The sequence below is a fragment of the Chlorocebus sabaeus genome, chromosome 11 (genome assembly GCF_047675955.1).
Source record: "Chlorocebus sabaeus isolate Y175 chromosome 11, mChlSab1.0.hap1, whole genome shotgun sequence".
Taxonomy (NCBI): domain Eukaryota; kingdom Metazoa; phylum Chordata; class Mammalia; order Primates; family Cercopithecidae; genus Chlorocebus; species Chlorocebus sabaeus.
This window is the reverse complement of record NC_132914.1, coordinates 98,598,974-98,623,218: the sequence shown is the minus strand read 5'-3', so window position 1 is coordinate 98,623,218 and position 24,245 is coordinate 98,598,974. Positions and strand designations below refer to the sequence as shown.

The 24,245-nt window shown below is 40.0% G+C and overlaps 1 protein-coding gene across 1 annotated transcript in view; it reads right to left on the bottom strand.

The window, feature by feature from the left end:
* UTP20 (UTP20 small subunit processome component) overlaps positions 1 to 16,949 on the bottom strand; it is a 108,729-nt gene extending 91,780 nt beyond the window's left edge. Inside the window, exons 1-12 of the mRNA XM_008004396.3 lie at positions 16,720 to 16,949; positions 15,852 to 15,932; positions 11,038 to 11,104; positions 10,794 to 10,926; positions 10,168 to 10,356; positions 7,641 to 7,722; positions 6,415 to 6,552; positions 5,802 to 5,957; positions 4,798 to 4,944; positions 4,582 to 4,716; positions 3,512 to 3,589; positions 1,101 to 1,279 (exon numbers count right to left, since the gene is read on the bottom strand). Of these exons, the coding sequence (XP_008002587.3) occupies positions 1,101 to 1,279; positions 3,512 to 3,589; positions 4,582 to 4,716; positions 4,798 to 4,944; positions 5,802 to 5,957; positions 6,415 to 6,552; positions 7,641 to 7,722; positions 10,168 to 10,356; positions 10,794 to 10,926; positions 11,038 to 11,104; positions 15,852 to 15,932; positions 16,720 to 16,764 (1,430 nt within the window). The 5' untranslated portion in view covers positions 16,765 to 16,949. The remainder of the gene's footprint in view (positions 1 to 1,100; positions 1,280 to 3,511; positions 3,590 to 4,581; positions 4,717 to 4,797; positions 4,945 to 5,801; positions 5,958 to 6,414; positions 6,553 to 7,640; positions 7,723 to 10,167; positions 10,357 to 10,793; positions 10,927 to 11,037; positions 11,105 to 15,851; positions 15,933 to 16,719) is intronic.
* Positions 16,950 to 24,245: the final 7,296 nt, after the last annotated feature.

Genomic DNA, 24,245 nt, shown 5'->3' with positions numbered 1-24,245 from the left:
TTTTTTGAGACGGAGTCTTGCTCTGTTGCCCAGGCTGGAGTGCAGTGGCGCAATCTCGGCTCACTGCAACCTCCGCCTCTGGGGTTCATGCCATTCTCCTGCCTCAGCCTCCTGAGTAGCTGGGACTACAGGCACCCACCACCACGCCCGGCTAATTTTTTGTATTTTTGCATTTTTTTTTTTTTTTTTGAGACGGAGCCTCGCTCTATTGCCCAGGCTGGAGTACAGTGGTGCGATCTCAGCTCACTGCAACCTCCGCCTCCCGGGTTCATGCCATTCTCCTGCCTCAGCCTCCCGAGTAGCTGGTACTACAGGCACCCACCACCATTAAGTTTTTGTATTTTTAGTAGAGATGGGGTTTCACCATTGTTAGCCAGGATGGTCTCGATCTCCTGACCTCGTGATCCACCTGCCTCAGCCTCATAAAGTGCTGAGATTACAGGCGTGAGCCACTACGCCTGGCCAAGAGTGTGGTTATTAAAAAGTAGCATGAGGAATCCTCAAGGTGAGGGAACAGTTCCATATATTCACTCTGGTGATGGTTATAAATCAACACGTGATAAAACTGCATACAGCTATATATCTATATCTGTATACAAACTCAGATGAGTGCACATACAACTGATGAAATCTGATTAAGATTGATGGATTGCACCAATGTCAATTCTGCAGTTGTGATGTTGCAGTATGCTTATGCAGGATGTACTAATGGGAGAATCTGAGTGAAGAGTATATGAAACCTCTCTGTACCATTTCTTGCAACTGCACGTGAATCTACAATAATTTTACAATAAATGGTTAAAAAATTAAGTTACCTCTATCTTTCCCTTACCATCCTTCTGATGTAAACAAAGTTAATAGGTTTGTGTATCCTTCTACGTGTTTTTCTATGTTCATACACACATTTTGCTTTACCTTGCAAAATGAGATCATACTATACATACTATGTGTGTAGCTCTACAACTTGCTTTTTTCACACAACTTATCATGGACAGCATTCCAGTTACATATAGATCTTCATTTTTTTACAGTATTTTTGATATATTATATTTAAATGGGTAATCTTATCATCATTCCAGGAATAAAAACTTAGCACTCACCCCACCATCTGTGGTGAGAAAGCCAGAGGGTACTTTTCAATTGCCATCGAGCCAGCAGTGGGAGGTGCCGCTTTGTTCAGAATGAGCTTGGCCAGAATGGCCAGAGCTTCATCTTTGACTACAGCATCATCAATTAGGAAGCAATTCACAATATATGACAGAAAGCTTGGAAGAAATAGCTAAATTTAAAAAAAAAAAAAAAATCACACTTATTAACAGATAGAATAAAGAGAAGATTGTAACAATTCAAAAAAACTGGACCAAAAACAAAGGATCAAGAATCACAATGGCATTAGACCTCTACGCAGGAACAATGGAAGCTAAAGACTGTGCAGCCACGTCTTAAAAACTCTGAGGAAGGATGACTTCGAATCTAGAATTCTATAGCCTGCCTACCAATAATGCAGTGTGAGGAGAGAATAAAGATATTTTCAGATGTATTAAATCTCAATATTTTATCTCCATGAACCCTCCCCAGCCCCAGGAAATTATGAAAAATAAATTCCGTCAAAATTAGAGACTAAACTATAACAAGAGAAAAACACAGAACCCAGGAAACCAGAGAGAAGCAAAAGGAAGTCCCAGTACAACATTTGTGCAGTGGGCAGAGAAAGCAATGCATTTAGACTGGATTTGCTCCAGGAGAAATGTCTCCAAGAAAGAAGAAAAAGAAAAATTGAGCTGCTAAATTATCTGACAGTTTTGTCATGTGAAGGACATTTACAAAGCTGCTGGAAGACAGACTCGCTGGCCCGCTATTCAAAGAAAACAATTTCCAGTTTTTAAAGAACGAGGTAATTATAAACTCTAAGAAAAACGAGGCCAGGTGTGGTGGCTCATGCCTGTAATCCCAACACTTTGGGAGGCCAAGGCAGGCAGATCACCTGAGGTCAGGAGTTTGAGACCAGCCTGGCCAACATGGCGAAACCCCGTCTCTACTAAAAATACAAAAATTAGCCAGGCGTGGGGGCGCAAAACTGTAATCCCAGTTACTCAGGAGCCTGAAGCAGGAGAATCACTTGAACCCGGGGGGTGGAGGCTGGCACTACTGCACTCCAGCCTGGGTGACAGAGCGAGACTATGTCTTGACAAAAAAAAAAAGAAAGAAAAATGAGAATATATACAAAAAGGTCATGCAATCATAAAATACTCCTTGTTTATATAAGTATGTGTTGAATATGGACTCAACCAAAATTTGTGATATAATTCTATTGGGAGCAAGAGATGTATAAAGGAACTAAAGTCCATCTGCCATACAAGGAAGTCTACACATGAGAACTAAAACTGGCAAACCAAGGTAAAGCAGTATATTCAGATGATTTAAAAGTATAAAGTAAATAAAAGAAAAAAATAGCTGGCCAAGGCAGGCGGATCACGAGGTCAGGAGACTGAGACCATCCTGGCTAACATGGTGAAACTCCGTTTCCACTAAAAATACAAAAAATTAGCTGGGCGTGGTGGCAGGAGCCTGTAGTCCCAGCTACTCAGGAGGCTGAGGCAGGAGAATGGCGTGAACCTGGGAGGCGGAGGTTGCAGTGAGCCGAGATTGCACCACTGCACTCCAGCTTGGGTGACAGAGCAAGACTCTGTCTCAAAAAAAAAAAAAAAAAAAAGAAAAGAAAAGAAAAAAATAGCTAAAAATCATTAGATCCAATGGCTGCTAATAAAATGGGAACAGAAAAGAAATGACTGCTGTTTAACCTGGTTTGACTTCCTAAACTACACACATACATGTAGTATTTGGATAAAAATAAGATTTAAAAAAAAAAAAAAAAAGACCAAAGGGAACAGGGGAGAAAGGAAAAACGCAGCTGTTAAACAGAGTAAGCTGAAGTGTTCTCATGGAGCTGAAAGAAACAGATCTTGGACAGGTACAAAAGTGTTCTTTTTAGGCAAACGAGAATATATATTATCAAAGGCTAAAAGGAAGAATATTGAGAGGACAGATACAGAGACATGTTTCCATGAAGTATACTGTAGGGTTACTAGTTAGGAGGAGGGGCAAGTGTTTGATGAGAAGGAAGAGAAAAAAATAAAATAAATCCAGGTTTAGATAAGAACGTTTTCTCCCACACTCAGTTACCTTATTTTGGAGCAATGAAATCAATCTGCAAACTTCCACCAGTGCAAATTGTTTCACAAACTATTTTCTACGCTTCAAAATCACATAGAAGTTTCTTAAACTGTTTTTTCAATTTTACCACATGGTTCTGTAACTACCTAAAGGATTATTACAAAAAACAAGTAATCTAGAATTGAATCTAATTTCTTTAAAAAACATATTGACTAAAACATCAAGCACTTATCCTGTTCCTCTCAAAAAACAAACAAGTAACAGGATTTCAAATTTGATCATTTTTTTCGTGATAGATTTGTTTTTAAAAATACTCTGAACTTAGTATCTTGCTTACCTGCTCAAACTGCTTCATGGCAAACATGACTTCAGAAAAACTGAAAATTAAATGTTTTTCAACTCTGCTCTCAAATATCTGTGACCAAGGTAAAAAAATATTAATGTAAGCACACAGAGAGTACTTCCCCATCCCCTCAGCAAGCAGCTAAACAAGGGAATGGCAGGCACACTTCACTCAGTGCTCTGTCCAATTGCCCAGCCTTCTCCAAAGGCGCTTCCACAGATGCAAAGGACTTCTGCTGATTACACAGGGCTCTGCCTAAAGGCTGCTCTACTCTTACCCAGCTACAGTGAGTTATGAAAGGGCAAACAGCATGACTGTATATCTTCCCTCAAAGTGTACTGCTGTGCTCCATTAAGCTAGAAAGAACTTCACCAACCTTTCTACTTTCAATCCCACTTCCAAATTCACCAAAACGCAAATCTCATCAAATCATATCCCTGCTTGGAATTCTTTCAGGGTCCTCCATTAATGCAGGATAAAACCCAACCTAACTTTTCAAAGCCAAGCCAGAGCTTTGCTGATACCATGTCATATCATGTGTCCATGTGCCCAGACTGCAAACATTTATGAACACAAGTCTTTCCTGTTCCCTCTCCTAGTATTTGTAACCCCGCTTCTGACTGGCAGACTGCTTTTCAACCTTCAAGGACTATCCCAAACACAAATCCTTTGAGAAGCTTTCTCTGTTCCTCAACCCCAGGCAGAAGTAATAGTTAAAATTCAATATATCTCTAATAGATACATTGGCTAGACTATAACTACTCAGTTCCAGGCTCCATTTCTCCAACAACTATCAAAACCTACAGGCATCACTGTTCATCCTGGATTACCCAGTTCATACCCAGCACACGGTAAGCTCTACATATTTGCAGAATATGTATAGATTTAGCTTTTGCCACATTTTGCTTATTTACATTACTGCATGCAATTCCCATCTCCTTAACAAGATTATAAATTCCTTGAGGGCAGAGCCTTTGTCACACTTCACTTGCATCCCTCAGAAGGTTTACTCAATGCTAAACATATTATTAACTGCTCAATTAATATTTGTTGAAGTAAATTACTTTTTCTATGGTTTCTTTGATGAGGGTCTCCGGCAAGGAAACATTTTCACCCAGGATCAAAGCAGAAATTACATCCAAGAGGGTCTTGCAGCAAGATGTGGAGAGACTGGCTACTTGCAGTGTTTGAGATAACACCTGCAAAAAGATAAAACAATGTATACTCAGTAATTAGCTTTTAAAAAACAGACTCTTGAGAATATTACGTTGGGAACTCACCTTACAGACATCAGCAGGCGTGGTTATCTTTGTTCCACTTCCATGTTTTACAAGTATAAGGTATGCTTCCAACAACCTTTTAATCTGTTCAGAACTTTCACAACAGTTAGTTTTTGTTACTTTGGTATGTAGATCCAAGAGTGATTCCTGCAAACAAAGAATTTAACAGAGAGAGTAACTATAAAGTATCAAACTCAACTGTTAATACAATAATAAAAACTGTGTGACACTTCAACTTTTCCCATTCTTTTGCTTTGGAAGAAAAAGCCACATTTACCAGGAGTCACTAATGGTAACAGCTAACATTGACTAAGTGCACTGTTCTAAGTGTTTATATATATATTTATTTATTTTGAGATGGAGTTTCGCTCCTGTTGCCCAGACTGGAGTGCAATGGTGCCATTTTGGCTCACCGCAACCTCTGCCTCCCAGGTTCAAGCGATTCTCCCGCCTCAGCCTCCCAAGTAGCTGGGACTACAGGCATGTGCCATTTTGTAGTTTTAGTAGAGACAGGATTTCTCCATGTTGGTCAGGCTGGTCTCAAACTCCCGACCTCAGGTGATCCACCCACCTTGGCCTCCCAAAGTGCTGGGATTACAGGCTTGAGCCACTGTGCCCGGCCCATTCTAAGTTCTTTACAAGTATTCACTCATCATCCTCACAGCAACCCCGAGGGAGAGAATATTATTATCCCCATTTATTAGATGAAGAGACTGGGGAATCGAGATTTCAAATAATTTTCCCAGGTCACACTAGCAGTAAGTGGAAGGGTCAAGATTCAAATAGGCAGTCTGGCTCCAGAGTCTTCTACTGCATTTCAAGATACCGTATCAAATAAAAAATAGCACAAGGGCAGAGGGAAGGAAAATTTTAGTATGTGTAGAGAAGTATAAATAAAACAATTATAAAATATAACTTCTAGGAGTGCTTTGCAAAACTGAGAGCAGAAAGGGTAAATTCTTAGACTCCTTATCAAAAACCCATCCTTAAAGATTAGAACTCACTTGCAAACATTCAAAAAATGTACCAAAATGTTCCCTGGAGATGTAGGATACAGTGGATTTGGCCATGTTTTTGAGTGTTTCTCCAATTAACATCCATGGTAGTTGAATTTCTGTTTCAGTGACAGGTCCTAGCTTCTGCAAAATTAGCTTCACTGCCTGTGGGAATACAAGTCATTAACATTAATATATAAACTCTTATTTTCAAGTATTGCTCTGTGAGTCACCACTGTGATTACATTAGCTAAAAATCAGGCCTGTAATGGTCAAGGATATGGCAACTTTTATGGTTAATAATGTGTCCCAAAAGGAACTTCTAAACTAGGATGGGAATTTTGTCATTACAACTGTTCCCTCCCCACCTGCCCTTGCCCATTAATCAATTTATCTTACCCCCTAGCATCCAAAATAAAGAAGACATCAATGACTCTGTAAGTAATAACTCACTGTCCAAGGCCTACATTGGGTAAGCATTGTTACTGAACACCCAACACTCCCCATCCAGGGCTTTCTATCTATTCTAGGTTGTCCTCCCTCCACATCATTTGCCTCATTCTTTTCTACTTTCTGTTTCATCCATCCACATAGATTCTAAGTACCCCTCTCCGTTGTGTACCTGGCCTGTACAGGAGTGAAACATATTTCTAACTCCTTTGCACATTTCAAAGAGCAATTGTCCAACACCTTCGACTTTTTCTGGATGTTTATCAAGATCAAGAAACATTAAATTCAAAAGTGCATTTTTATCAGAGACCTAAAATGTAAAGTAGAAATGGAAAATTATATTCACAAACATAAACATATCCAAATGAAGAACTCTCATTTGCTATTCTACATATTCTTATTTAAATATACTTAGGAAAAAATTGTGAAAGGAACAGACATTTGTAATGATTTCAAACTACTCTTATAGTGTATTCTCACTTGGAATGTCACACACAAGAGTGAATTCATTGGTATTATGGAAAGATATGTACTACAAAAAACTACAGAAGTCAACATTCTATCTTTTAAAGTAAATAAATTTGTATTTTGTATTGTATACAGTAAAATATTTGTATTTTATGAAATAAAATAAATTTAATATTAATGTTTTTATTACAAAAACCCTCTAAAATTTACTATGAACATTTTATACAAACACAAATGACACCGTGCTACCAGTTACTTCCAGGAACTATTAGAAAAGTTCTTATTAATGTCACAGTTCATGTATTTACTGACTTGAATTAGACAGCACTTTTGATATATACACACTGAAAGCTATCACAAACCTAAATAACAATAGTGACCCAAATTAGATCACATCAATTTGTGAGCAACGAATAAGTCTTACTGTGAGATAAATTCAAAATAGTAACAGATTTCTGTTAAGTAATATACAGATACATAGATGAAATTAGCCCATAGTAACCACATTTTTAAAAGATATCTACTTCCATTCATCAGATTATTATTACTATTATTAGTGTGTGTGTGTGTGTGTGTGTGTGTGTGTGTGTGTGTGTGAGATATGGAGTCTTGCTCTGTCGCCCAGGCTGGAGCGCAATGGTATGATCTCGGTCACTGTAACTTCCACCTCCTGGGCTCAAGCAATTCTCATGTCTCAGTCTCCCAAGTACCTGGGAGTACAGGTGCACGCCACCACGACCAGCTAATTTTTGCATTTTTAGTAGAGATGGGGTTTTGCCATGTTGGTCAGGCTGATCTCGAACTCCTGACCTCAGGTGATCCATCCACCTCAGCCTCCCAAAGTGTTGGGATTACAGGCGTGAGCCACCACGCCTGGCCTATTCATCAGATTCTTGATGATTAGCAACAAACATAAAATATCAGACTAACCTTTCTCATCAAAAAAGTAAAACTTTCAGCAGCAAAATTTCTTATATGTAGTTTTTTATGAGCCAGGAGTGTGCTGTACATGCTATACATGAAAAAAATAAGATATGTTTCATTAATCATATAATTTTAATAAGTACATACTACATGTCAACAATATGGGCAACAATGTGCTAAGTATGCAAGGAATACACAGCAGGTATCAAATTTAAAATCTCATTCATTTATGGAGACACCCACATGTTGAAAGGAAGACTTGACCACAGACATTAAGAGTCCTAGGACTGGCGGTACTGGTTTTACCAACAAGACTCCATGAAAAGGTGCAATTTGTAATGAGCTCTGAATGAAAGAAGAATTAGGTGGGGACCACAGTCCATATTATTGGTATAAAAGCAAGAGTTAAGATGGGACAGGCGGAAATGATCATGGTCATGACAAGGAGGCTGGTCCATCTAAAAGAGAAAATATGATACGGCAGAGGAGGGCAGCTGTGGATAAAGTTGGTCAGGTAGACAGGTCTAGCTTACATCTATGTAAGCACTTACGCTGTGTTACTCCATTTAGTCAGCACAATAACTCTATGGGATGGGTACTATTATAATCCCCCCATTCTATAGATAACGAAAGTGAGGCGGAAAGCATAAGCAACTTGCTCAAGGTCAAGCAGCCATGCATCCATAACTAAATAATTACTTATATGTAATCACATTGTTAAATCTGGTCTCCCTAATGATAGAAGGGTATGGAATAGATCTCTCCAATGTTTGCCATAACCCCAATACCTAATAGTTCCTTGCTGACAGCAGGTATTAATAAATGTTGGCTGAATGAGAAATGACTATTTTCAGAAAGATTAATTTGGCAGCAATATACAGGATAAAATAAAGGAGGAAAGAGTCTGGTAATTCAATCAGAAAGCTGCTCAAGTCATACAAGCTTGGGCTAACAGGCATGAAAGAGACTGGAAGGAGAGGGAAATGGCAAGGAATGAACTCAGTAGACATTTCAGAAGTCCCTGCAATGAAGCTGAAGACCTTACAGCAGTCCACAGGGCCCTGGATGATCTGGCCCCTTACTACTGCTTCTCTGACATTGCTTAGCTACTCTCGCCCTTATACAGGCTGCTTGGCCACCTACAACTTCTTGCCGGGTATGTGCCCAAGATGCTCTCCCCCTGCTAAAATGTAAACTTTGTGAGAAGAGGGATTTTTATCTGTTTTACCTGTGACTGAATCTCAAGCGCCTGACATACAGACAATGTCCAAGAAATATTCACTGAGCAAATGCGTGAATGACAGAATCAAGAGGATGTGGACACCTCTGAAGACAACTGGGTCAATGATGTCTCTGATATGCCAAAACTTGGAGACAGGAAGAATGTTAGTATTAATGATAGAAAATGGGCAACCAAACAGGGCCTGGCATATGGTAGACACTCAACACCTATTTACTGAACACATGAATGAATGTACAGATAAGAGGAGTTGATTTAACAATAAGTGTTGAGTTCAGTTTCAGTAATATGCAAGTGAAAATAGCCAAGCCACTGAAGTTGTCATACCAAAAGCAAATAAATTTAGAACTGAAGAGCCTGACTTAGGAGACATAAAAGTGGCAGCTTTCATGACAGCTGAAATCACAAAACTAAATCAATTATTCCCCAAAGACCTTGTTGGTTGTTTAATGAGATAATATTGGTTTCTAACATATTTTACCAAAAGCTTCATAGGGAACTAGTAAAAGCTGGAAAAAGATTTCTTTCTCTTTCTTCATTCAAAGTTCCTAAAAGAGAAGGGTGGGCTGAGTGAAAGGGGTGGCATAAAACAAAGTCTATTGTCCCATACCATACACACACGATTTATTGGGGGGGTAAGAGGCTGATGACTGATATTAAACATTCCTGTGGCAATTACAGAACATGAAAACAACCAGAAGACCAAGTGGAAAATCCCACCAAACCCCAGACTTAAACAGATAGTAAGACAATCTTTGCTTACTTTAAACGAAAGGCTACTACGAAATTCATTCTCTTTGCTTGTCCACGTTTACTCACAAATACTGAGTGTCTCTTTCAGCTTAGTAAGTATTAGTGGCTGGGGAAATGTCAATGTTTACAAAAGGTTCTTAGCCTGTCTTAAACCTCGCTTAAACCAGGTGTAGAGAGGACAGCAATACATTATAACCAAACAATTCTGGTAAAAGTTGTGTGACATAGGTGGTTAAAAAATGCCAAGAGGATAGAGAGTATAAAGTTTTATTAATACTTCTAGCAAAGGGGCCTGTTTGTGGAGGCTGTAGGGACCAAGTCAGGCCTTCATGGGTGGGTAAACTTTCAGTAGCTGGAGAGGAGAGATGGTTATGGCAACTCAGAATGGCAGACTAGATTGTGGACCACTTTGGCTGGAGCATCAACTTTGTACATGGAAACAATTAGGCACTGAACTGGCAAAGTTGTTTGGAGTCAGAAAGAAGCCAGAGAAAAAGAAGCAGGCAATTAAAAAACGTACTAGAGAGAGAAAGCGGTTACCTGTATATATTGGACATGTCCTTTACCATCAGTCTCCACAGGTACTTATAAAGATATGACAACGAGGTGAAAGCCCATTCTAACAACTCTGTGTCCTGAGTCTCCAGGATCGAGGTGATAGTCAAAAAAAACTCTGGAAAGTGTGGGTAGAAATCCATCTGCAGATCTCGTGCCAACTGTACAACCAAACTGGATTAAAAAAAAGAAGCAACTGATTATGTGGATTTTTTTTTAAAGGCTGCAAATCTACTTAACGATACTAGGTGGCCTACGATCATAGGATTAATTAAATAAAAATAATTCTAATTCAAGTCTGAAAATTTATAAAACTCTTTAAATCTTAAGACCTCAGCAAAGAAATCAGGCAAGAAGTTACATTCCACCACAAGTTGTAGCCAACTGTTCCTATAATGTCAAAGAAAAATGGGATTATTTTAGTACATAACAAAAGCAAAATTATACCCCAAGATTCTACTTTATGGTAATGCACCCATTCCTCACAGAAAAGGAACATCCTTCTTGTTTCTAAATTATGAACACCTGATCTGAGGCATATGTAGCTTTGAAACACAATCTGAAAAATCAGACAAATAGAGTTATGAGCTTTCTCTCAAGATGCTACTTACTCCAAAAGGGGCTGATAGGCAAAACTGTTCTTAACTTGCAGGTGAGTCTTCAAACTCTGAACTATCTCGTTTTGATGATAGACCAATTGATTGAATGATTGGCATCTGTCAATAACTTCTTTGTAAAATTTTCCTGAGTGGGGGGAAAAAAAAACGTTCTTTTCTATCACACAACTATTCAGCTGTAAGGAACATATAAAGTGCAAACTATGGGTGAATAAAATAGAAACAAAATAGAAAATACCAAAGTGCTCCGTGAGGTTTAATTCTCTCCATTTCAGCAGACCCTCAAAAAAGTAGGTTTCAACCTCCTGTCAAGATTAAAGCAGTCCATTAATCAAATAACTCTAAGAAAGCAATGATCAAGGTAAGTAGAATAATGATACATTAATATCTTAAGACAATGATACTGAAAAGTTTAAAAACTCCTTTTACTTTTTTAAAATGCCATTAAGTAACACACTTTAAAAAGCAATCAGAAGTTATCAATAGATCACTTATAAAATACTGCTTTGTTGATTTGGTTGCAGCAAATAATTTTCTGGAGCCTATATATATTGTCCACTAAGGGAAAATTATTTTCTGTGTTTTTTTATAATTTTAGGCAAAGAATAAGGTGTTGGTTTTTACAGTTTCTTCATTCTGCTTTTAGAAATATGAATTACTACAACCTTATAAAGAAGTAATATGGCATTCCTATTAAAACTCAACAGAGTTATACTCTTTGACCCAGGTAGTTCTTGTAAAGTTTGCAAGCCTAGAAGTAAAAGATGTTTATTCAGCTTAACTACAGTGTGGGGAAACATTACACAGCCTAAACTATCTGACAATAGGAAAATGGTTGGAATATCCTGTGGTCTATATATACTAAGGTGTATTATGTGGCTACTAAAAAGAGTTATATCTCTATTGAACTAGAACCACACTGATGATATGCCCCCAAAACGATAAAAGCAAGTTATGCAGTGAGAGGGTAGGGTAGGATTCAATTTTCCTTAAAAAACAAAAACAAAAAAAACTCTCTATAAATGTTTGCACATATGAACATGAGAGGACAGTATGGAAGAATACTATACTGAACTGTCAGTGTTGGCTTCCTTGGGAATTAGGGGTGGGAGGAGTGAGATAATAGGCTTCTCATAAGCTTATCACTGTTACTTAACTTGTTAACATGGTATCAATTACTTTGTACTTTGAAAGGTAAAGGCAATAAATTATCATACATGCATGACATGTATGTATACATGTAGGTGTGTATGTGTGTGTATAGATGTATAAATAAATGCATACCCCCCAAAAAAATCATTCTACCAAAAAGATACATGCACTCGTATGTTCATCTCTGCACTATCCACAATAGCAGAGACATTGAATTGGTCCACGTGTCTATCAATAGTACATTGTATAAAGAAAATATAGTACATATTCACCATGGAATACTATATGCCATAAAAAAGAATGAAATCATGTCCTTTGCAGCAACGTGGATACAGCTGGAGTCCATAATACTAAGCAAATTAACATAGGAACAGAAAACCAAATACTGCATGTTCTCGCTTATAAGTGGGAGCTAAATATTGAGTACACATAGACATAAATATAAGAACAATGGACACTGAGGATTTATTAGAGGGTGGAGTAAGTGGGGATAGGTTAAAAAAAACTACTTGTTGGGTACTATGCTCACTACCTGGGGGACAGGATCCATACTCCAAATCTCAGCATCATACAATATTCCATGTAACAAACCTACACATGTACCCTCTGTATCTAAAATCAAAGTTGAACTAAAAATAAAAATATGTGTCTATAGAGAGAGAGAAACAAAGAGAGAATAAACACATAAGCACACATGCAAACAGCATGCCAAATCTACAATCTCAAAAAAAAAAAAAAAAAAATCCTTAAACTGTTCTTTGGAAATCTTTAAAATCAACAGTTAGGCAGAATAGATACTATGTAACCACAAAAATTAGAAACTAAAAATTTTTTTTAAAAAAGGCAGAAAAGAAAGAGAATCCCATTAAATTTTGTTTTAGGATGGGGATGATGGCTCATGCCTGTAATCCCAACACTGGGAGGCTGAGGCAGGAAAAGCATTTGTTTTTTTTTTGTTTTTGTTTTGTTTTGTTTGAGACGGAGTCTCGCTCTGTCGCCCAGGCTGGAGTGCAGTGGCCGGATCTCAGCTGACTGCAAGCTCTGCCTCCCGGGTTTACGCCATTCTCCTGCCTCAGCCTCCCGAGTAGCTGGGACTACAGGCACCCACCACATCGCCTGGTCAATTTTTTTTTGTATTTTTTTAGTAGAGACGGGGTTTCACCGTGTTAGCCAGGATGGTCTCGATCTCCTGATCTCGTGATCCACCCGTCTCAGCCTCCCAAAGTGCTGGGATTACAGGCTTGAGCCACCTCGCCGGGCCAGGAAGAGCATTTGAGCCTAAGAGTTTGAGACTAGCCTAGGCAACAACACAAGATCCTATCTCTATTTTTCAAAAGTAAAACTAAAGAAACTTTTTGTTGTTGTTTTCATGTCCTTTAAGGCATTTTCATGTCCTTTAAGGCAGAAGGAAAATATGCAACACAGTTTAAAACTTAAATGCAGAACGCATTTCTAGCCTAGCACAGACCTGGCACATGTCAGCTATGTGTGAGAGACCATGTTGCGTCCTTTTGCAAGGTAACTCTGGAGCTCCTTTCACCAAGAGACGGAGTCTATTTCCTCACCCTTTGAATCTGGCCTGGCCTCCTGACTCGCTTTGACTAATAACATGCAATGAAAGTGACTCTGTGATGACCAAAGCAAAACTTTATGAGGCCTTGACAGCTTCTGCCTTCACTCTACTGAAAAGATTCTGCCACCATGAAAAGAAGCCTAGTCTAGCTTATCGGAGAATAGGAGGCCATGAAAAGAAAAGAACTAAGATCAACAAGCCACAGCCAACTGTCAGACAGGTGACAGAGGCCATTCTGGACTATCCAGTCCAGGATTCTAATTTCAGGCTGTCTTCTCTGCCTCCTTAACACTCTACCTCTTGATATTTTCAACTTCTCCTGTGGCTTAAACTATTAACCATATTCTAAATGCCAAATCTGTAATTTCACCTCTGAAGTCACCTATACTCCACATCCATATATACAAGCATCTTTTGGACACTATCATTTGGATGGCCACAGGTATTTCAAACTCAAGTCCCAGATGGAACTAATTATCCTATCTTTACAACCTTGTGCTCCTTTACCTATAAATATATCTTGATGAGTAACATCTTCAACCATTCAGCCTTAACTTCATTGTCTTCCTTGCTGCAAACCCAGTAGGTCACAAGTCCTATCCATTCATTCTACTTCCTCAATATCTCTGGAATCCTTCTCTTCTCTCTACCTTGATTGCTGCTACCATAATCATTTCTTACTTAGATCACAGTCAAATCCTCACAACTGGACAACTGAGATTGGATCTCCAAGTTAAAGGCATGTTACACAGGACCTTAAAGGGCTAGCAGAGGAATCATGACATGATGCAGGACTGCAGTCCTGCTCTTTTCTCCACACTAAAGTCAGAGAGATTGAAAATTTAAACCTGATCATGTCATTCATTCCCCTGCTTACAGTCCTAGAACTCTAAGTCCCTACAGCTTCAGGATAAAACTCCAACTTAGCTTGACATATGAAGCCCTTTATGATCCTTGCCTACCTCTCCAGCTTTATCTCACCAGCTGCCTCCTTGCCCCATCCCAGTCACCATGAATACAAAAAAAAACACCCTATACACACCTATAACCACAATGGACTGCTTTGCAGTTTCTTGAATGTGACATGCATTCTCTAGCTTCTGTTCCTTTATATAGGCTTCTCCCTCAGCCTGGAAGAGCCTTTCCTGTCCTTTTTACCATGCTAAAACCTATATAAACAAGATTCAATTCAGGTGTCACCTCATCTAGATCACCTTTTTTGACACCCCTAAAGAATGTAGGTTAGGTTCCCTTTACTATGAGCTCCCAAAGCACAATGTGCTCACCTAGACAACATCATTTAACACATTGAATTTACATGGTGGAGATAATGCATTCAAAGACACAGTGAGTGGAGTCTGATTATAGTAAAGTGAAGAATGGTAAGAACTGAGATTGGATCTCCAAGGCATAGGCATGTTACACAGGACCTTAAAAGGCTAGGAGGAATAATGACATGATGCAGAAAAAGACTTCTGCATAAAAGGATGACAAGGCCGGGTGTGGAGGCTCACACCTGTAATCCCAGCACTTTGGGAGGCCGAGGCGAGCAGATCACGAGGTCAGGAGATTGAGACCATCCTGGCCAACATGGTGAAATCCCGTCTCTAGTCTCTACTAAAAATGCAAAAATTAGCTAGGTGTGGTGGTGCGCACGTGTAATCCCAGCTACTCGGGAGGTTGAGGCAGGAGAATCGCTTGAACCTGTGAGGCGGAGATTGCAGTGAGCCAAGATTATGCCACTGCACTCCAACCTGGAGACAGAGCGAGACTCTGTCTCAAAAAAATAAAAAATAAAAATAAAAATAAATAAATAAATAAATAAAAATAAAGGGATGACAGAGTCAGAGTATGGTTAGAACTGGAAAATATTATGCAGTCTAGCCCCTTTATTTTTATAAAGGAGAAAATTAAGTCCCGGGAAAAGGGCTTGCTCAAAATCACTTTAAAGTTACAGCTTCAGGAATATGGATCTGCAGCAGTGCTTGGAATGCATATGGAAAAGGGAGAGGCTAGAATCACAAAAGTCAGTTGAAAGTCAAGTCACTTGTCTAATAGAGCTTCACCCAATAGAACTTTCTGCAAAGATGAAAATGTTCCAATTCTGTATTTATTCAATATGTTAGCAACTAGCCACATTTGAGCACTCATATTTTAAACTTACTTTAAATCCAATTTGTCATGTGTGGCTACTGTATGAAACAGCACAGGTCTAATGCATTTCATGTCCAAAAAGGAATACCTTGAAAAACAATTCACTTCTACTAACAGAAGAAACTAAAACACCATGAACACTTGGAAGATTGGCTAGTATCACATTTTCTTACCTCCTCATAGCTTGCAGTTCTATCAATCCGGTGAATAATATCAATATTCACATTCCCCAGTCGTTCAGCAAATGTAAGAAACTGGAAGGGAAAGTATATTTAAGATACATAATTATTTAATATTTATCAGATCTTTAGTATCTATTTGAATGGTGCATGTAGGAATCTCTAATCACAAAGGATAAGTGGAAAAATAAACTGAAAAACATAGGGCCGTAAACAAATGTACTGCACCATTCAAAGATAATGAATACTTCCATCTGTTTGCAAAATTTCTCTCAGCTATGTCATTCCAAATAAAATTTCCATTGCTAGACTGGTGAGACTAGGTGGATGCTGGCAATTAGTCTCGCTAGATCTGTTAGGTTTCATACCCTCCCATAAGCATGGGGACCTAGCAAAGTCGCTGCAACAAAAGTGTTTTTAAACATATACAGACCTGTGATGGTATCCTAACGAAGACCTGGAAGTAATCTATCAAGGGGCCAACAGAGAAAGCGCTGCATAGTTGCCCTTAGCTGGGAATCACTCACTGCCAGCCAGCTCGCCCAATTCGGTCTTCAAAGATAAAAGACCAGGGGAGAATAGGTCCGAAGCAATCTCCTGGAATAGTGAATTTAATTCTGGACTACAAGAAATTCCCAGAACTGGCCAGACACCATAAAATATGGGTGAAACTTGCTGTCCAGAATTCTTTCCTCCCCCAACCCATGTTTACTACATCCAGAGTCTCTCTCTTTCGCCGGAGCCTCCGGGCAAGTGACACACTCGGCCCAGAAGTCTGAGGCCCCTGGAGTCTTGCTCAGAGCCTGTCTCACGACTCAAGAATCGGAGACCCGCGGCTTCCTGCCCAAGCTCCCGCGCTCACCCGGTAGGTGTTCTCGGTCTTGTGGGAAACGGGCTTTGTCTTCATGGCTGCAGAGGGGCAGTGGCCCGCGACGGCCTCGGGATGGTCGAAGGGATGCAACCGACAGTGAGGAGGGGAAAGAGGCTCACAGGCGGTACTCTGCGATTCCCAAATGCCCAGACTTTCTCACGTGCGACTTGAGCCCCTGGGCGCCGCCATGTTGGAGACAAGGAGAAGCCTGAGTGGGTCACGTGGACGGAAAAAAAGAACGGAGCAGGCGCACCCTTTGGCAGAGGCCTACAGAAGGCGGGGCTGCGCATATAAGGGCGGGCGTTTGGGTGAGGTGTTCTTTTCATTCTCACTGGTAAAGGTTTAGAAGATAAATGTATTTTCATTATAAAATAAAGCATACCTGTCATCATTATCAACTGTCCCATCATCATTACTGTCCCTCACTATGTACCCTGCACCGTGCAAAGATCCTTTTATCCATAATTTCACAGTAAAGCTTATTAAGGATGTTAATACAAAGGAGGTACTGCATCTAACTATATATCTATATCTATCTCTCTATATGTAGACAGATAGATAGTTTTGTTTTTTTTTTTTTTTTTTTTTTTTTTTTTGAGACGGAGTCTCACTCTGTCACCCAGGTCGGATGGAGTGCAGTGGCGCGATCTCGGCTCACTGCAATCTCCGCCTTCCTAGTTCAAGCAGTTCTCCTGCCTCAGCCTCTCAAGTAGCTGGGACTACAGGCGCACGCCGCCACGCCCGGCTAATTTTTCTGTATTTTAGTAGAGACGGGGTTTCACCTTGTTGGCCAGGCTAGTCGCGAACTCCTGAGCTCAGGCAATCCGCCCGCCTCAGCTTCCCAAAGTGCTGGGATTACGGGTGTGAGCCACCTTAACCGGCCGGTACTGTGTATGTTTTTAAGCCACTTTGACACAAGAGGAAACCAAGGTTGTGCAGCTGGTAACTGGTAGTCTTCACTCAGACTCTAAATTTTGGTATTCTTAACCACTATGCTGTAAATAAAATTGAAAAATAGAGAAGGAATTTTAAAGAAAAATCTTTTAACTTCATGCACAACCACTGTTAATGTTTGGTGTTTTTCCCACGCCTTTAATGTCTACGCATAGCATATTGTTAAGCATAATTGTACAGTTATATATATATGTACAATTTTAAAAAATAATTTAAAAATATAATTATTTCCCCCATTTTACATTCATTCATTCATTCGACAACTATTTCTTCAGAGTCTGCTGTGGACCAGGTACTGTTCTGGGAGCTGAACAAGAAAGGCAATAATAGTATTAATAATTATTTGAAAGTATTCACAGCCTCCAATTCCTGAGCTAAAGTGAGCCTCCCACCTCAGCCTCCCAAGTAGTTAGGACTACAGGCATGTGCCAGTGCACCCGGCTCTTTTATTATCATTATTATTATTTGTAGAGATGGGATCTTGCTACATTGCCCAGGCTGGTATCGAACTTCTGGACTCAAACAGTCCTCTTGCCTTGGCCTCCCAAAGTGCTGGGATTACAGGGGTGAGCCACTACACCCAGATTGGAAATACTTAGTCTGAGATGCTTACATTTTAGTCAAGGAGTGATGTTAAGTAGACAATTGGATACATTGTTGTACAGAGGTCACTGTAGCAGTCTGGGCTGCAGATGTGACTTAAATATACCTAAAATACCTCAAGTGTGAGGCATTTGTGACTGGGAAAGAGAGCCAGTAAGGTAGAAAGAGACTAGTTATGGCACAGAAGCAGAGCTGGTGTCCAACTATACTGCAAGTTCGAGGATAGAGAAGTGGTTGCTGGATCTGACAAGGTGAAGGTCGCTGGTGACCTTGATAAGTACAGTCTAGTTGGAAGAAAGGAGTGAAATATGCATGGATTGAGGAGGTAATCAGAGTTGAGAAAGTGGACAGAACACTTTCAAAGTGTTGTTGGCATTATAGCATCAACATTTTCTGTGTCACCACAGGATTGTTCTAAATATTTTAATGCCTCCATAGCATTTATAGATTTTTTTATAATAAAATATTGAGATGACTAATGTTCCATTGGCTTTCAGTAGGCTAATAATTGGTCCTTTTTTTTTCCTTTAAGCCTTTTATGGGTCACAGATCCCTCAGGGAAATCTAAGAAAGCTGTAGAACTTCTCCCAGAAAGAGGCAAAGAAGTTCATCCGCACTGAAATGTGCACATTTCAGAGAGTTAGAACCCTGCAGTTAACTGAGGATAGAAGCCCCCACTCTAAGCAATATTTTCCCAACCTGTTGCCAAAATCACCCCCACATCATTGTGCCATTTTCCTTCTCTGCAATTTATTTTTGGTAATGGAGTTAACTGGACAATAAGGAGTGAAGAGAAAAATCAAAGAAACTGAAAGAACTGACGCAAGTTATATTGACCATTTATTGTTTGCATTGTTCTTCATTACATGACCCTCATACATTGACTTGACTCTAACTGGCTTAACAATATGTCAATAGAACACGGTGGTTGAGAGCATAGAAGCTGGAACCAGGTTGTCTGGAGGTAATCCTGGTTCTGCCATTTATTAGTTGGGTCAATTACCCTTTCGGTGTGATATTTCCGTATATGTAAATGAAGCTAACAAAAGTACCTACCTCATGGGTGGTGGCTGTGCAGAGTAAATAAGGTAATGTATAAAAGATGCTTAGAATGTGCCAGGCACCATAATTGTGCAACCTCAGAAATTAGTTAACCTTTCTGAGACCCAATTTCCTCATCTATAAAGTAGAGATGATAATAATACTAATCTTTCAAGGTATTGTGTCGGTGCACAGAGTATGAAATAAACGTTTGCTAAGTGGATAAATAAATGACCATTTATTCTCTACTAGCTGGCTACCTGACACCTTATACTTTTTCAACTTTGTGTCACCATCAGCTCCCTTGAACTTCAGACTTGTTTAATGAATGTCTGTTGAATTAACAAAGCTTATAATACTTACATTGACCCTGATAAATTTAAGAGTAATATAATTCCAGCATTGGATGTGAATTGTACCATGTGATTTTCGCTCAAAACTAAGTTTCTAAGCTTTAATGGAACATCCAAAGCATCCATGAAGAGCACAAGTGTTTCTTATAAACATTTCCTTGCCTCCAGCTTTTGTCCGCTGTCAAGGCCTTTGAATACCCCATACCATCCTTTATTTCCTTTTTCCATTAGGGCTCTGCCTGTCCTAACTACTCTAGACAGGAAAGAACATACATAATTTTTTTCATTCTTTTATTCTTAAGCTTTATAGGGAGCTCCTGGAAGTTTTGCTTTTTAATTTTTGTTTCCTTATTGCTTAGCATGCTGCAATTTCAAGCCAAGAAACTTCAAGAGCATGTGAGAGCCAGGCTCAGTGGCTCATGCCTGTAATCTCAGAGCTTTGGGAGGTCAAGGTGAGAGGATTGCTTGAACCCAGAAATTTGAGACCAGTCTTGGGCAACATGGCGAAACCCCATCTCTATAAAAAATACAAAAATTAGCCAGGCATGGGGATATGCACCTGTAGACCCAACTACTCAGGAGGCTGAGGTGGGAGGATCACTTGATCCAGGAGCTCAAGGCTCCAGTGCTGTGATCGTGCGACCGCACTCCAGCTTGGGTAACAGAGTGAGACCCTGTCTTGAAAGAAAAAAAAGGAAAGAACAAAGGAAGGAAGGAAGGAAGGAAGGAAGGAAGGAAGGAAGGAAGGAAGGAAGGAAGGAAGGAAGGAAAGGAGAGGGAGGGAGGGAGGGAGAAAGAAAGAAGGGAAAGGAAAGGAAGGGAGGGGAGAGGAGGGAAAGGAAGGGAAGAAAGCACATGAGGAATTTACCCAGCCTAGACAAGAAAGTGGAATCCAGAGAAGGCTTCTTGGGGAGGTGACATCTAAGCTGAGACCTGGAAAATGAATAGGAATTTGCCAGGCAAGGAATGGACATGAATGGTGTTATATAGGTAGAGTGAGGAGTATACGCATTTGTCTCAAAACGATTGAGACAAATTTGATTACTTTTAGTTTCCAAGACAAAGCCACACCCTGTCAAATTAGCATTGGCCATGGGTATCATCTTTAGCATCCTTGGACTAATAATAGGAAAGAATAGGGACAAGATGAAACTCAGAGGTAGGAAGAGCCTCTGTTTTCTCATCTGTAAAGTGAGATAGACATATGAGAAAGTCAACAGTCATGTGAGACAGTTGAAAGATTAATTAATACATCGAATCGCTTCTCGGCCTTTTGGCTAAGATCAAGTGTAGTAATTAACACATTGTATGTGGTGATCTGGAAGGGGGGCAAGTCTACCTGGTGGCATGGTCTTGTTTAGAAAGGAGCTCAAGGAGTGCTATGCATCAAGGCAGAGAGGATTTGACTCAGAACAAGGGACCAAGGAAGTGAATGTAAAAAAAAGAAAGAGAAGAGAAAGTTTTAGTAATTTTTTGTTGGTTTTTTCTTAAATAGAGACAGGGGTCTCACTACATTGCCCAGGCTGGTCTTGAACTCCTGAGCTCAAGCAATCCTCCTGCCCAGTCGAGTAGTTCTTGACTGTGGTACTAAGGAAAGCTGATCCACCTATCTCTTCTTGAGAAAACTGTGTATTGTCCACAGTGTGTGTAAATCAGGAGGCAGTGAGAACATGGAGTTTGGATTCAGAACAACTGGGTCCCAGTTCTAGCGTTTTTCATGTATTAGCCAGTAACTGGGCAAGTGACTTAACCTTGCAGCCTCAGTTTCCTCATCTTTAAAACAGGCATAATAACTAGTTCTGCCTTTTCCCTTAATGGTTGGTAAGAAGACTATTTCATATAAAGCAGGCAAAGTCCCCTGTAACCAGTAGAGAGGAGTTACAGAAACACTAAGTATCATTATTGTTTCCCTTTGCATTGTGTGATCACGCTCAGCCCTGAGACCACTGAGCTTCTATTCTCCTTTCCTTATTTTGAAGCTCAGGCATTAGAAACTTTAGACCAGAAATTGCAGATTTATGGGGCCTATAAGCTCAGATAGCCCACAGATAAGTTCTGTTTACCAAACTACTTCCTCTTCCTCTTCCTCTTCCTCTTCCTCTCCTTCTCCTTCTCCTTCTCCTTCTCCTTCTCCTTCTCCTTCTCCTTCTCCTTCTCCTTCTCCTTCTCCTTCTCCTTCTCCTTCTCCTTCTCCTCCTTCTTCGTCTTGCTCTGTTGTCCAGGCTGGAGTACAGTGGCATGATCATCACTTACTGCCAACCTCAAGTTCCTTGGCTCAACCAATCCTCCCGCCCCAGCCTCCCCAATAGCTGGGACTACAGGTGTGCATCACCATGTCCAGCTAATTTTAAAAACATTTTTAGAGAGACAAATCTTGCTATGTTGCCCAGGCTGATCTCGAACTCCTGGGCTCAAGTGATCTTCCCATTCCAGCTTCCCAAAGTGCTGGCGTTACAGACATGAGCTGCCATGCCCAGCGTACCAGATGATATTCTTGAAATTTGTTTTTATTTTTATTTTTTATAATCAAATACTCTCTCAGCAGAATCATAAATATTTTAATTTGTTAAAAATCTGAAAAGTTTAGGTAAAAATCTAGATTTTCAACTTCCCTTGAAAAATAAAAAAAAGAAAACTGCAACTCTGGGCCCATATTTTGAGAAGCAACAACCAGCTGGAGTTAAGTAGTAGTGGCCCTTTGATGCCACCACTTTGTCTCTATGAACACCACTCCTTCCTTGCCGTCCTACCCCAGGCCCATGTCATGACTTAAGGTGGATTCCTGGCCCCTGTGGAAAGCTCAGCGTGCAGCCTCTGCATCAGAATATTCCTCAGGCAGAAGGCTGTTCTCGTCTTTGGTTTTAAACATGCCTTACATGCAGCAGATTATTTTTTTGTTGCTTCTGTGGCTGCCTTTATTGTTTAATGCAGTGAGTGGCTCAAGTTTTTGTTGCTGTTGTTGTTTCTGTTATTTGAGATGGAGTCTCACTCTGTCTCCCAGGCTGGAGTGCAGTGGCGTGATCTCGGCTCACTGCAACCTTCACCTCCCAGGTTCAAGCGATTCTCCTGCCTCTGCCTCCCACATAGCTGGGATTACAGGCGCCCGCCACCATGTCTGGCTAATTTTTGTATTTTTAGTAGAGATGGAATTTCACCATGTTGTCTAGGCTGGTCTCGGACTCCCGACCTCAAGTGATCTGCCCGCCTTGGCCTCCCAAAGTGCTGGGATTACCAGCGTGAGCCACCGCGCCCAGTTGAGTGACTCAACTTTTTACAAGTGTGTCAGTGCAGTTTTTCAGTTGGTATTTAGATATTTGTAACACCTTCCCTATCCCCAAACACACATACACACATACACACACACTACTGTGGTCTGTATTCAGCTTGCTTTCCTTCCTCACTTTCACTCACCATTTGCATTTCTGTCATGGACTTTAATTTCCTTATTTTTTTAAGTAAGACATGTCAGAGGATAATCTACATTAACCCGTTTTAGAACAATTTAAGCATCCACATACTTTTACCTACCCCTGTTCATGATTTTTATCCTTTCTTTTGATCATTAGCTAAACTGTTGGCATCATGTTTAGGAAGGATGAGGAGTCTCACCACCAGGATGTATCTCCACTTTATTTTCTCACCTTTCTCTTGGTTTGGTTTTGGTTTCCATTGTTACAGTGTGGTTGCTTCTTTGAACACAAGGTGCTTGGACTCTGCACCCAGCCCTCCCAGGCTCACGCACTTGCACGGTCACTGCTCTAGGAGCTTTGGTTTACTCCTCAATAGAGGAGATACTAGTGCCCCTCATGGGGTGGTTATGAGAAGGCAATGACCTCATACATTGGTTCTCAAGTGTGGTCCCTGACCAGCAGTATCAGCACCCCATGATAACTTGGTTAGCACTGTAAATTCTCAGGCCATGCTCCAACCCTCCTGAATCAAGAACTCTGGGGATGGGGCCCAGCAAACTGCTTTCATAAGCCTTCCAGGTGATTCTGAGGCAGGCTCCAGTGTGGGAATCACTGACTTAACATACACTACAACACCTAGAACATTGTCCAACACATACCATGGGCTACAGAAAGTGTTTACAATTATCACTGTCTAGTCTTTACATAAATGTTTGCATCATCATTATTTAATTCTTCTATTCATCTCTCTGATATAGTAGTATGATAGTAGTAATCTTTTTATTTTATTTTTTATTTTTATGTAAACATAATAATTATATATATTTATGGGTTACATGTGATATTTTGTTACAAGCATACAATGTGTAATGATCAAATTAGGGTAACTGGGATATTCATCACCTCAAGCTTTTATTATTTCTTTGTGTTAGAAACACTCCAGTTCCCATCTTCTGGTTATTTCAAGATAGCAATAAATTATTGTTAAATACAGTTGCTCTGTTATGCTACCAAACACTGGATCTCATTCCTTCAATCTCACTGTATTTTTGTACCCAATAACCAGTCCCTTTTTATGCCTCCTCCATGACCCTTTCCAGCTTCTGGTAACCATTATTCTACTTTATATCTCCATGAGATCAATTTTTAGCTCCCA